A 13173-nucleotide genomic window follows, 5' to 3' on the forward strand; every position below is an offset into this window, starting at 1 on the left:
GATGACATTTTATTAAGATCACATTTCATCTGGGCTTTTTCCTTAGTGAGTGAGTGAGTGAGTGATTTACAAAAATGCATGCTCCACATTTTCTTCCTTTACGACTTCTGGGCAACATTATCAGTTCTCCATATTTCTTTTGGAAGGTCATTATCTACTCCCTGCCCTAAAAATGTAAGAAGCATATGTCCGATTAAGTCCAGTGCTTCCCCTTCATGGCTCTGTATGAATAATTAACCTTTCTAAGTGCTGACATCAGGAAGGTTTGGAATCCCCCATCCTTCAAAGGGAAAAATAAAATGAAGAGTAGAACTGATGCTTCTTTAGGGCTTTCTTTTTAATCACTTTGAAAGATAGTTAAAGTCATAAAATACAAGTGTTAAGATCTAAAATGTTGGTTCTCAACCTTATTTTGTTTATTCTTTGGTGATAATGATTTTATTATTAATGTGGGCTTCTCTAAAGTAATCATGTGCTCTGACACAACCATTTAGGACAATATGGTCCCCAATCTACTTTCATTAGTCACATGGCAACACTATAAATCAATTTATACGATCTTTGCAATTGAAATTTGCTGGATGCCAGCTGGGGTAATTTCTGTTAATTATCATCCTTTTAAAGCTCATTCTTTCAGTAAGTAAGATATGCACTTTATGACTTTTTTATAGTTTAAATTGTTCTGCTCATCCTCCTACAGGTCTGCTATAAGATCTTTGCCCAAGCTGATTTATAATGTAACCTTGAAACAAGGAGAGGCATTACTGGCTGCTGTTTTAATAAATGGCTTGTCAGCTGATTTACAATTATGGTTATTTCTTTGACTAGAACAATTTCTAGATAGCAGCCCTTTAAATTCTTAATTATTTAAAAACTTGACAGAGCACTTGATTATATACATCTTCTTTACAAATGAATACTTGACTGCCAGAGAGAAAATAGCTTTGATCTGTTTTGATTTTAGATATTTTGATTGTCATGAACTTGCCAGTCAATAGGAGAGTTGAAAATGTAATAAAATAACTTTACATTCAACTTGTTAAATACTATTTTCCCCTGTTTTGTTTACTTATTGTGCAACACAGAGTTAAGTTGTCTTAAGAAGTCCATAAAATTTGGCAACGCAAGGTCTGCAGTACTGTTCGCTTCCACAGCCAGGTTTGATTTAGCTCACTTTTCACAGTGAGTTTTTTCCCCGACATGCACAATTGCCGTTTCAAAATCATTCTCATCTTCCACGGAACTTACCTTGTAGCGTCTCCTTGCTTCTCTCCCTGCATCCCCGGTTTCCAGCTCCCTGAATGGCCCACGACTCCACCAAGCTGAAAACCTGAGAACCATTCTGGGTGTTTCCTCTTCCCAGGCAACACAGGGTCAGAACGTTTTACCTAAGTGTTTCCTAACTCTTCTTTCTCTTCTTCATTGCTGCCTTTCTCGGGGTTTCAATGTTTCTTACTTCTGGACTGACCTTTCTCCAGTTTTCCCCCTTGCTTCCCGTACACTCACATTCACGAATCACACGATAATGTTTGCTATAAATTGCAAATCTGAATGTATTGCTCTTCTGACTACACTCAAGAATTTTTTAAAAGAAAGAATGAATTCAGGAAAATGGTTCCTTTCAGCTAGAGGAATTCCTAGTGTTCGTCTTTTATTTATGTTTTATAATTTGCCACAGTTCTTGAAAATGAACTCTGTTCTTACAACAAACTCAGTAAGAATAAAAACAAAAAACAAAACTATAGCTCTGTCACTCTCCCATCAACGACTCCAGGTTCTAGGTAGGAGGAATTAAACGCCTAAGCCGAGTATAAAAGCCACCTCTCCCGTTTATGCGCTCGCAGCTCTTGCCCAGCGGTCGGTCCCCGCCTGTCCAGCGCTGTTCCCTGCCCGCCTGCCTGCCCTTGGCCCGGCTTTCCCGTCACTAGAGTCTGCTTGCATGGCTATAGCACAATACCACAGACAGGGGGGCTTCCACAACAGGAATCCTGTGTCTCTTCTCACATTCTGGAGGCCAGAAGTCCAAGATCCAGGTGTCAGCAGGTGTGGTCTAGACCGAGGTCTCTCTTGTCTTGCCGACAGCTGCCTTCTCACCAGGTCCTCACACGGTCTTTCTTCTATGACTTTGTCCCCCAGCCTCCCCTCCACCCCCTCCCCTCTGACAGCTGTCAGTCTGTTATCTGTATCCATGAGTCTGCTTCTATTTTGTTTGTTAGTTCATTTGGTTCACTAGATTCCATATGTAAGTGAAATCAGATGGTATTTGTCTTTCTCTGGCTTATACTCTCCCGGTCCATCCACAGAGTTGCAAGGGGTAAGATTTCTTTCTTTTTATGGCCAAGTAGTATTCCACTGTGTAAATGGACCACAGGTTTTTTATCCACTCATCTACTGATGGGCACTTGGCTGCTTCCAAATCTTGGCGATGGTAAATAACGCTGCAGTGAGCATAGAGGTGCATGTATTCTTTCAAATCAGTGTTTCGGGTTTCTTCAGATATATTCCCTGATGTGGACTTTATTTTAACAAGACATATCATCTCAACATCTGCTTGTTGTTCTACTCCCCAATCCACCTTTGACTCTGAATCCCAAATGATTTTTCTAAAAAGTAAATTTGATCAGGTTACTTCCTTAACCCCTCCAATGCTTCCGTTATCGACCACAACATTCTCACTTTTTTTAATGGTTCAGAAAGCCTTCAGAATTTGTTCTTTGCCGATCTCTATCAAGTTCTCTCTCTTGTGTCCACCCATACAGCCATCTGAGATAACTTTCGTGGTCTTCTAGTTAAATGCCTCATCTAGATATACTGAGGTTCAGGAAATAAGTGAGTCCTCAGCCAGAAATCTAAACCAGGTCTTGGGTGAAAATGAAAATAGTCACTGGAGCTTTTTTTCTCACCTCTGGATCCAGAAAGAGTGATCTAGTAAACCTGTGACCTGAAAAAACAAGCTATAGCATGTTGTCCTCTTGCTTTTAATGGGACCTTTAAATGTTCTAGCCTCATTTCATCTTTACTGCTAAGTAATAAAGAAAGAGCTATGGGCTCGTGGGTCAATATTAAAGTGGAGCATGACCCTGTAAGGACAGTGGTGGCAGGAGCAGTAATTAATGGCATTCCTCCCAGGGAGGTGACCTGGCTCAGGACTAGTTTGGTGAGGAGAGATTGTTCTTCCCAGGTGGAGATTCGTCCTCCACCAGTCTTTACAGAGACTGAGTTTTAGTTTTAGTAAAGGGGGCTGCAGTTTTCTTAGCCCACAAATAGATCAGCCTCTGCTGGTCAAGGAAGAGGAAACTCGCTACCTATCTGTTGCGACTCTTATGGAAAATATTTGATCTAGTATATAAACTGCAAAATGTGTTCAACAATCCCTTTGGAATTTAGGCGTAGTTATATGAAATCTATATGTATGTGTACACACACACACACACTCACACAAATATAAAGCAAACACTAACAGTCAAATAACACATGTGAAATGAAGTTTGTTGCAGAACGACTGACCCCAAATTTCAGTGGCTTAAAGTAATCATCCTATTTTTTCAGCCTTATTGAGGCATAATTGACAAATAAAACTGTAAGGTACCTAAATGTACATCGTGACTTGATATACATACACTATTTAAAAGAGTCCTCTCTTCTAATTAATATATCCTGGGCTATGGGGAGAGAAAATATTTGAGTTCTACTCTTAGCAAATTTCAGTTTTTCAAGTGTTATCAGCTATAGTCTCCATGTAAAGAAACAATTATTTTATTCATCATTTTGTGGGTCAGAAGTTTGGGAAGGGACCCTCCAGGCTTTGTAATTTTCACTGGGCATCACTTGGGGTGACTGGGCCTGGATAACTACTCCAAGATAGCTCCTTCACTCATGTCTGGCCTCTCACTACCGTCTGGCCTTCATCTCTCTGCCTCTTATCATACAGGGTCGTTGTGCGTGGCTTGGATTTTGCCTAGGACGGTGGTTAGGGTAGTCATAGTTCTTAAATGGCAGTTGGTTTCCAAGACAGCAAGGCAGTAGCTGCCAGGGATCTTAAAATCTAGGGCTGGAATGGGCATAGCTATTACAGCCTCACTTACAGCACACTCTGTTGATTAAAGCATTCACAGGCCAGCGGGGACTTCAAGGGAAACAGACTCCAACTCTCAATGGGAGGAGTAGCAAAGACTTTGCAGCCATCTTTAATCGGCCCTTAGTGGAACATCTATTAGGGATATATACCTGGTGAAAAAGGTTTCCGCCCACCCACCCCCACACAAATGTTAGTACTACGCAAGGCCTCAGCGACTTACAAACGTGTTGGTTGCCTTAGATTAGGATTAGGTGCTGTTAAATATATTGTGTGTAACTTTAACAGCATTTGTGTATACTTAATGGTCACAATTATAGAAATTCTCTGGTTTTATTACTTCTTTGATTTGTACATGTGTATTTTATCACCAACATTTTGAATTACAAGAAGCATGGACTATGCTTTTTATGATACATACTGAGATCTTAGGAGTATTAAAAATAGTTTATTAATGCCCAGGGAATCATTCCAGCTTATTTAATACTTTTGATTTACTCAAGTTACAAAAGTTATGTTGGCCTTTTTTATATACAGCTTTAGCCACATGGTAAAGCATGGCTTTGTACAGGTGTTTTCATATGTCTGGGCCACTGACAACTAGGAAATTCAACCCTGAGGTCAGAGAGAAGCAGAATACCTAATAAAAACCACATGTTAACCATTAATGTTCATTTACCAAATCCTACTTAAAACTCTTGTATTCTCGAAGCTAATTTCATCCAATTGCCTTTTAATTATAGTCTTTTGCTCGGAGTTGCAAATATAATGGCTTTTTAATGTAACTTGCACTGTTCTGTGTCCAACGTAGGATGTAATCATGCAATTTATTCAGTCAGCACTAGTGCATTAGGTAATTAAAATTAAGCACACATGAATTTCTACACATGCATATTCAGCATAAAATAACATATGACAAACGTGCTTCAGATAGAATTCCTTTGGGATAAAATAGGATAGAAATCCTACATCTACCAATGTATTATACCAATGTATGTTACAGGGTAAAATGCAAAAACCAAATATGACTGTTCGGGAGACCTGTGTACATATCATAGAATAAGATAAAAGAAACTAATGTAGGAATGTCAGTGGTCTGACACATTTTTGACTATTTAATCCCAGGCTTCTCGATGTTGGTTAGTTAGTTCTCCATTACCCAAGATGAGCAGACCCTCAATCTCCTGCCTCTCTTAGAGGAAAATAAAAATGACCCCCTACTTCCAAAAAAAGGTAATGAGACTTAAGATAATTTTCACTAATAGAAATAAAAAATTTAACAATTTAAAAAAATGTCTTAAGAGTGATTACTTTTGAGGAGTAAGAATTGACGTAGGCATGGGTAGTAAATGCAAGTAGTTTTTCTAGTGGGCATATATTAGTCGTTATCCCCTTTTATTTCACAGTAACCAATTTTATATAAAAACAAGTAATGCTTTATTACCTCTTTTGAATTATATATTTTTCTAACTATAATATTTAAAAAATTATATTAAGCTATTTTCCCCATTTATGCATTCCATAATGTATTAATTGGCAACTATGTCATATGTGTTATTGACCCTAAGAAAATGATGGGCATTTCTCCAATGATTCCTGTTTTTTTTAACAATCATATACTTTAAAAAGTGTTCTCTTGGTATTTCCAGTACCAATATGGCCCCAGTTATCATAACATATTGACTATATTTCCTATGCTATACCATATGTTCTCATGACTCTTCTGTAAGTACCGATCCGTTATTTTCTGAAAATTAATGTTTTGGCCATTAAAATAAAATGGGATATGCCCTGACCAGCATGGCTCAGTTGGTTGAGCATCTTCCCACAAAGCATAAGGTCACCAGCTTGATTCCCGGTCAAGGCACATGCCTGGGTTGCGGGCCAGGTGCCCGGTTGAGGCACATGAGAGGCAACAGCTGAATGTTTCTCTCCTTCTCTAAACTAAATCTTTTTAAACAAATGGGATATGGGCCATGAATCCAAATACCGGCATGAAAACAAATATTCATTCGGATTTCTAAAATGTCAAATATTTGGAGACTTAGAAATCTAGAAATTTCATTTTTCAGTTTTCCCTTGATATGTGTTCATACCTTTTGTATTCATCCTTTTCTTAAAACATAAATGTGGCAAGTACATATTGTGCCTTAATCTTTCTCCCTTCTTTCTTTTTTTCCATTTCATCCACATGCCTTCTTTCTTTTACATTCTGCATAGTTTTAGGGTTCCTCTCTGGAAAACAGCAAACAAAACCAACCAACCAAGCAAAAAACACCTACGAGGCTGGCAGAGTGGCATCTTATTCCCAAGTGAGAACATAACTTAGCCTTGGAATCCAAACGCAAGCACTTTCTCAGACTGATGCTCCTTGTACCTTTAAGTTTCAGGGTTATAAATACTTAAGTTCTGGCCCTTCAACTCCAAAAAAAGTGCTCTACAGAAATAGATCAGACCTCACAGAGAAGTTCATCTTGATCCTCCTGGATGCCCGAGTCTGAGGTCTTAAGTTTGCAGCCTAACTCTGCCAGATCTTATTTAGTCTCGACTGCTCTCTATATAATCCTGCCTTTTGCGTTGTCTTCAGAGGTGCTATATTCTAATTCAACTCTCAGGGAGAAATCTATAGAAGACCAAAGCAAACCCTGCTGTCAACGCAGAAACCGGACAAATATATATATATCCCATGATCTTGATCAAATTCCCATCCTAACAACAAATTCTTGTCCTAAATTCTACTGGGTGTTTCATTTAGAGGAAATTCCAAACTTATGAATGGCTTATCTACTGTTCCTTTTTAACCTGACACTCAGCACCCACATTCCCACAGAAATGACTGTATAAATGCATACCAAATATATGTGCGATTAAAAATAATCATAATAATCTATAGTAACAATTACCTCATTCTGAGACAAAACGTAAGCCTTTTTCTGGTTGTGTCTAAGACTTACATGTATTTACATTTTGGCACTTCTAAAATCAAGATTAACCTTGGTTTTTTTGTTTGCTGTTTTATTCCCCCCTGAAAGCTGTTAAATTCATGTCATATATTACTATTATTTCCAATGGTGGCTTAAATCTTAAAATCAAAGAAATATGAGTATTCTAACTATATCTGATTATTTATATTGATTCTGGGGAAAAATTATTATTCTAAGTTCAATGGCTGCATATATTTTGCTTTTTATAAAGTGATTTAAATTAGGGATTCAATCTATAATCACAAAAATAAGTTAATCTCTTTATTAGAGGTATAGTTTTATTTTTATCAGCTATTTCTGGATGATCAACTTCCTTTTATTCAGAAGTTAACCACTTTCTCTAAATTTTCTTCCACAGAATATAAATACACTGGATTCTAATTCATTTATCAAAAACAACTTTTCTCTGGCTGTGCTCCTTTTCTTCCCTTTACAGCCAAGCTCCCTTTAAGGACACTTGCACATTTTCCATTAAATGGAGGTATCATCATTTCTGCGATGTGTCTGTCCCCTTTTAATAGACATTTAAGTGAATTTATTACCATTAGAATTGTTTCAGTTAACATCCCTGGAACAAGTATCTTTGTACACGAGTGCAAATATTTCTATAGCATTAAATCCTAAAACTGGAATTATTGGGTCTGCAGCAATTAAGTTACGGGATGAACTGTGTATCCCCCTCCAGGATTCATGTGGAAATCCTAACTCTCAGTACCTCCAAATACGACCTCACTTGGGGGTGAGCTCTCTACAGAGTCGTCGTCGTCGTCGGCAGCCGTCCGTCTCGAGAGACGATGGTGTAGCTTCTTAAAAGTCTATCTGCACCGCCGAGAATGGCTGTGCAGTCCGACTCGGGAGTGACACGTTATCTGTCTCCTCCCGTGTTGAATCGACATCTTGCGATGACACTGGAGTGTCCTCTCCAGTGAAGCTGAAGCTACAGAGCCTGGGCAGGGTGATATGGAGGGTCTGCTGTTGCCCATGCAGCAGACCCCCCCTCTCTTCGCAGCTGAGGGATCCAAGGGAAAGACGGAGTCAATACAGCTTGGCTGAATCAAGTTAAAATAAGGCCGTTAGGGTGAGTTCTAATCCAATGATTGGTATCCTTGCAAAAGCAAACCTGTACATGCGCATGCCCAGAGGGGAGGATGGTGTGGAGCTACAAGGAGACCGCCATGCAAGCAGGGGGACAGTCACCCACAAAACAAGAGAAGCCTCGAACAGATCCTTCAGAACCCTCAGAAGGAACTGATCCTGCCAACACCTTGGTTTTGGACTTCTGGGCTCCAGAATTGAGACAATAATTATGTCTATTGTTCAAGCCACGTGCTTGGTGGCAGTGTTACAGAAACCCTAGGACACACATGCAAAATACCCTCCCTCCAGAAGGCCTGGGACAGTCTTTACCTTAACCTACCAGGCAGATGGCTGATTCCCACATCACATCCCACCAATATTGAACTATCAATATTGCAATTTTTGCTGCTTTCAAAGACAAATAAACGGCATTCCTCTTTAGTGCAAACATTGATTTTTCAATCCAGGCACAGCGTATTTTGGAAGTTTTATTTCCTTTTATTTGAAAAGATTTGAAATGACTCAAACGAACGGACACTCAAATAACCATTCAGATGCAGATATATGATTTCAATAGTTTGACACATGATTAAAAGAAGAAAATGATTACAAATTATATTTAACTTCAGTTAACTACTCATTTACTTATTGACAATCTACTATAAAATTTTCCTTCTCTAGGGTTATCACATGCAGCACTCAGTATATTCTTAAGAGGCAAAAGTTAAACAATTAGAAATGACAAATTTGAAAACCAGTACTTCGCTTTTACAATGTGAAAATAAGGCCCTTATCCAGTATTTTAATTCACTGTATTACAAATGCTTCTGAAGTAAGTTATCACTGACCTCCCTGTCGTATGCACCATTAATTCTGTACAACGTTCTTAAAACAATATCACAAACTATAAGAGAATCTTAGTAACATTAAAAAATATGCCTTATAGGGTTACATTGATTCAAGAACTTTTTTGTGAAAACAATAATCGATTACTCTTGTTTTATAAAATGCTTATCCTATTTAAAGATTACTTTCCATATCCTCTTTCATTGGCAACTTTTGGTATTAAATGGGTCAAGAAGTGACCTTTCAGGTTATTTGACTGAGTATAGCTCTTCTGACAGCCTTCAACGGGGCACACAAAATTCCTCTCTCCGGTGTGGGTGCGCACGTGCGTACGCAAATTGTAAGGCAAGGAAAAGCGTTTTCCGCACCCTTCAAAAGTGCACCGAAAAGGCTTCTCCCCGGTATGAACCATAAAATGTCTTTTAAGTTTGGCGTTGTCAGAGAACGCTTTCCCACACTCTGCACACACGTGATTTCGGGGACCATGAACGAGGAAGATATGCTTCCTCAGCGCATCTTTGTTCTTCAACTGGCTTGTGCATCCACCACGAGGACAAGCAATGGTTACTGGAACATAACATTCTCCATTTTTTCTTGGCCTATTTATCGCCAACGCTGGAAACTGTTTAGGATGAAGTAAGTTAACGCTGGGTACTGCTCCAGGAAGAAGCTTCTTGCCTGTCGGGCGCTCAGAATATTCAACAAGTGATTTCTCGCCAACAACCTGTTGAGAAATTCCTTGTTTTGCCCCTTTCATGGTGTAATGCGTGGAACACTCAGGACGTGAACTTGTGGGAAGAACCTGCGCAGAAAGTGCTTGCTCTGATCCTCCTTGCCGGGGCTTGAAGGATTTGAGAAGGATGTCTTCTTCCCGGATGGGTTCAGAAAATTCACCTCTTATGACGTACTCTATGTAACAGCCGGAGGAGGATTCCCCGTTATCAGCCCGATGGCTAGTTTCACGGTGCCCATCTTCACCGCCCAAGGCCTGCGCGGTGCTGCGAGGCTCCTGCCAGGCTCGATGCAGCACATGCCCACTGAGGGTGCTTCTACTCAGGCTTCTCTGTCCGTGTATCTCTGCCCTTGTGCTCAGCTGCTGCTCCATATCGTCCTGCTGCTTCCTCCTTGAAGGTCTGTCCCAGGATTTAACAACCACTACCAGGCAGTAGTGATCTGGGTTAAGTCTTCAGCAAGCACCTGTTTTGAGACAGTAACCATGAGGTAAAATATATGCCAACATTAGAACCATTGTCAGAGACGTTCATTGGTTTCTTCTTTTATGTGCCCCAACCAGGGATTGAACCCACAACCTTGGCATATCGGGACAACGCTCCAACCAACTGAACTACTGGGCCAGGCCATTTATACTTTCTTTGACGAACTCCGCCAGGGAGTAAGAGAATGAGCTGATGCAAGACATGGGTCATAGCCAGATCTTGCCTGGACACCCCAACACTGATCACATAACATTTATTGTTTTTTTGGGCACTCACTATATGCTAGCCCTGCTCTGGGCTGCTCATGGGCTGAGCCATATCAGTAAGTAAACACACCCACATACTCATGGAGTATACATTCTCAGAAGCATACAAAATAAGTATGTATGTCCTCTGTTATAAGGTAAAGTGTGGTAGATTAAACAAAGGTGCTGGTAGAAAATTAGGAGCCTGCAATCTGAATAGGTGTTCACTGTAGTGGCAGTTGACTAAAAACTGGAAGAAGGAAGGTAAGGGAGCAAGATAAGACTTATCTTCTCATGTAACACTGTTGTGAAATTCAAATTAAAATAACACAAATTGAGCATTTAGCATAGTTCATGGCACAGAGCAAACGCTGAATGTTTACGTGAGCTGGTGCTACTTTATTTTATTAGCCTTGTACTCCCTCTAAGTATTAAGTGGGATCGTGCTACACGCCACGCACTGTTCTAGACCGCCGGTGGCAAACTGCTTTCTGTTAAGAGTCAGATTTAAGCTTTGTGGGCCCTTGGATTTATGTCCCAACTATTCAACTCAGCCATTGGAGTGCGGAAGCAGCTATAGATAATACATGAAGTAGAGGCTGGATCTGGCTCTGGGCTATAGTTCGCCCACCTCTGTTCCAGAAGATGGGGATCTAGAGAATAAGACACATAACATACGTGTAATTCCCTCTCTTGTGAGTGCGTGTCAAATTAAAGGCACAGAGCAGTTTGAGCCTGCAGTTTTCTGTCACTTCCCTAACAATGTACAAGCTGCATTATATAAGTCATATAGCCTTCTGCTTAATGTCACAATGGTGTGCCTTATAAAATCTCTTAATTTTATTGTCCTAACATGCTGCTGTAGGAACAAAAATTACATGCTTTTTAAAAAGGGGGAATATGTGAAAGTAATGAGATGTTCTCAAATAGCTACATTTAAAATATCATCTGAAGGTCCAATGGAAGATTCTAGATATGTTCATTATCCAAAAACAATAATTTTATTGATTAAATTATAAAAATAAAATTAAAATACCACACGAAGCCCTGGCTGAGTAGCTCAGTTGGTTAGAGCTTTGTCCTCATTTGCCAAGGTTGTGGGTTCAATCTCAGGTCAGGGCACATAGAGGAAGCAGCCATTGAATGCATAAATAACTGGAACAACAAATTATTATTTTCCCTCTTTCCAAAATCCATAAATTATAAAAAAAAAAAAAAAAAAAACCACCTGGAAAGATTTATGCCATTTACTTTTGGAAAAAAACACACAAAGAATAAAAACTTGTTTTTCAAACGTTAAGGAGTTTTAAATACTTTCTTAAAAACATTTATACATGAATATATATCCTATAAACATAGAATGTATAAATGTTTTATGTATATAAATTGTTAGGGGACACATTTTAAACTTCTTAAACATAACAGATATACAAATATTTAAGAAGAAATTTAAAATGCTCTCCTTAACAATTAAAGGCGTGCTTTGTTTTTATTCTATTTATTTTTTTCACCAAAAGTAAATGGCATTATTTTTTTGAGGTGGAATTTTTATTGTTTTAATTTTTTACTTTTCAATTATGTCTGACATACAATGGTATATTAGTCTCAGGTGTAAAACATAGTGAATAGACATTCATGTAACATACAAAATGATCACCCCAATGAGTCTAATACCCATCTGACACTGAGGTGGTATTTTTAAATGTGGCTATTTAGTCATATTTTCAAGCTGTTTATACATAATGCATTTTATGTTTATTTATAATATACACATTATATGTATACACACACAGACACAGAAAATATGTAATGTTACAAGTGTTTTTATTCTGTCATTTAGAAAAGTGAAATAAACCAGGGAGACTATGTCTGGGAATATTCGTCTAACAAAACTTAGTTCTTATAGATAAAAATTTTAAATCACTTCGTATTAATGAATATAGCACCTTTGGAGCAAAACCACTAGGAATAGGTCTAAGTTGAGTAGGACAGAACACAAAAATGCCCTCTCCAATCAGTCCATTTAAAATAACTGTAGTTAGATTTGATGTCAGTTTCTCTCTCCACATTATCTCTTGCCATCTCCAGCTTTATTTCTTTTTCGGTAATAATTAACTCTATCTCCAATAAAGTGCCATGCTCTTCCCTCTCGATAAAAATGCTACCCACCCTTACTCCTCCTCCCATAGTATCAACACTTTCTTCCACACACAGAGGCTTATTGCCCATTCATACTTCAAACCTCTGCTTAAACATCACTTTCTCAGGCAAGCTTCCCTTGATTCTTAGCCTCAATTAGGTCCCCAAGCTAAATGTTCCCCTAGATCCCTATTACACACTGATTAAAGTCCCTGGGTACTGATTATTTAACGTCTGTTTACCTACCAGACTGTCAATCTCTGAGCAAGGTCCCCTTCTGTCTTATTCGTGTATCCCAGCACTTAGAACACCTGCTAAGGAAACAAATTGATGAATATGCATCAGTCATCATACAGGTGATATCTGATATAGCAATCCTATAAATTAATTTATTAAAAAGTTATTTGGAATTTTAGACACACAATGCAGAAGTTTCAAAACGTTGACTATCAAAGATGCTAAGGTATTATCTAGAAAGACATCACCTATAAGAGTCCGGTTGAAAGAGAGGTATTTTCTTGATGAATTGACCAGGGTCTGCAGATAACCCTTCCCTTTCTAAACTAGGTTCTTATTTATCATATCAGGGC

The 13173-nt window shown here is 38.7% G+C and overlaps 1 protein-coding gene across 1 annotated transcript; it reads right to left on the reverse strand.

Annotated features, from left to right (window-relative positions):
• Positions 1 to 9163: 9163 nt before the first annotated feature.
• ZFP42 (ZFP42 zinc finger protein) lies at positions 9164 to 10087 on the reverse strand. Its single transcript, XM_090258234.1, has one exon. The coding sequence runs from the start codon at positions 10085 to 10087 to the stop codon at positions 9164 to 9166; it is 924 nt and encodes a 307-aa protein (XP_090114360.1).
• Between the last annotated feature and the right edge of the window lie 3086 nt (positions 10088 to 13173).

The sequence above is a fragment of the Furipterus horrens genome, unplaced genomic scaffold (genome assembly GCF_987537825.1).
Source record: "Furipterus horrens unplaced genomic scaffold, mFurHor1.1.pri manual_scaffold_12, whole genome shotgun sequence".
Lineage (NCBI taxonomy): Eukaryota > Metazoa > Chordata > Mammalia > Chiroptera > Furipteridae > Furipterus > Furipterus horrens.

What these genes read in the sequence shown, in the direction of transcription:
- ZFP42 (XM_090258234.1), bottom strand. Translation starts at nt 10,087, where the DNA reads ATGGAGCAGCAGCTGAGCACAAGGGCAGAGATACACGGACAGAGAAGC.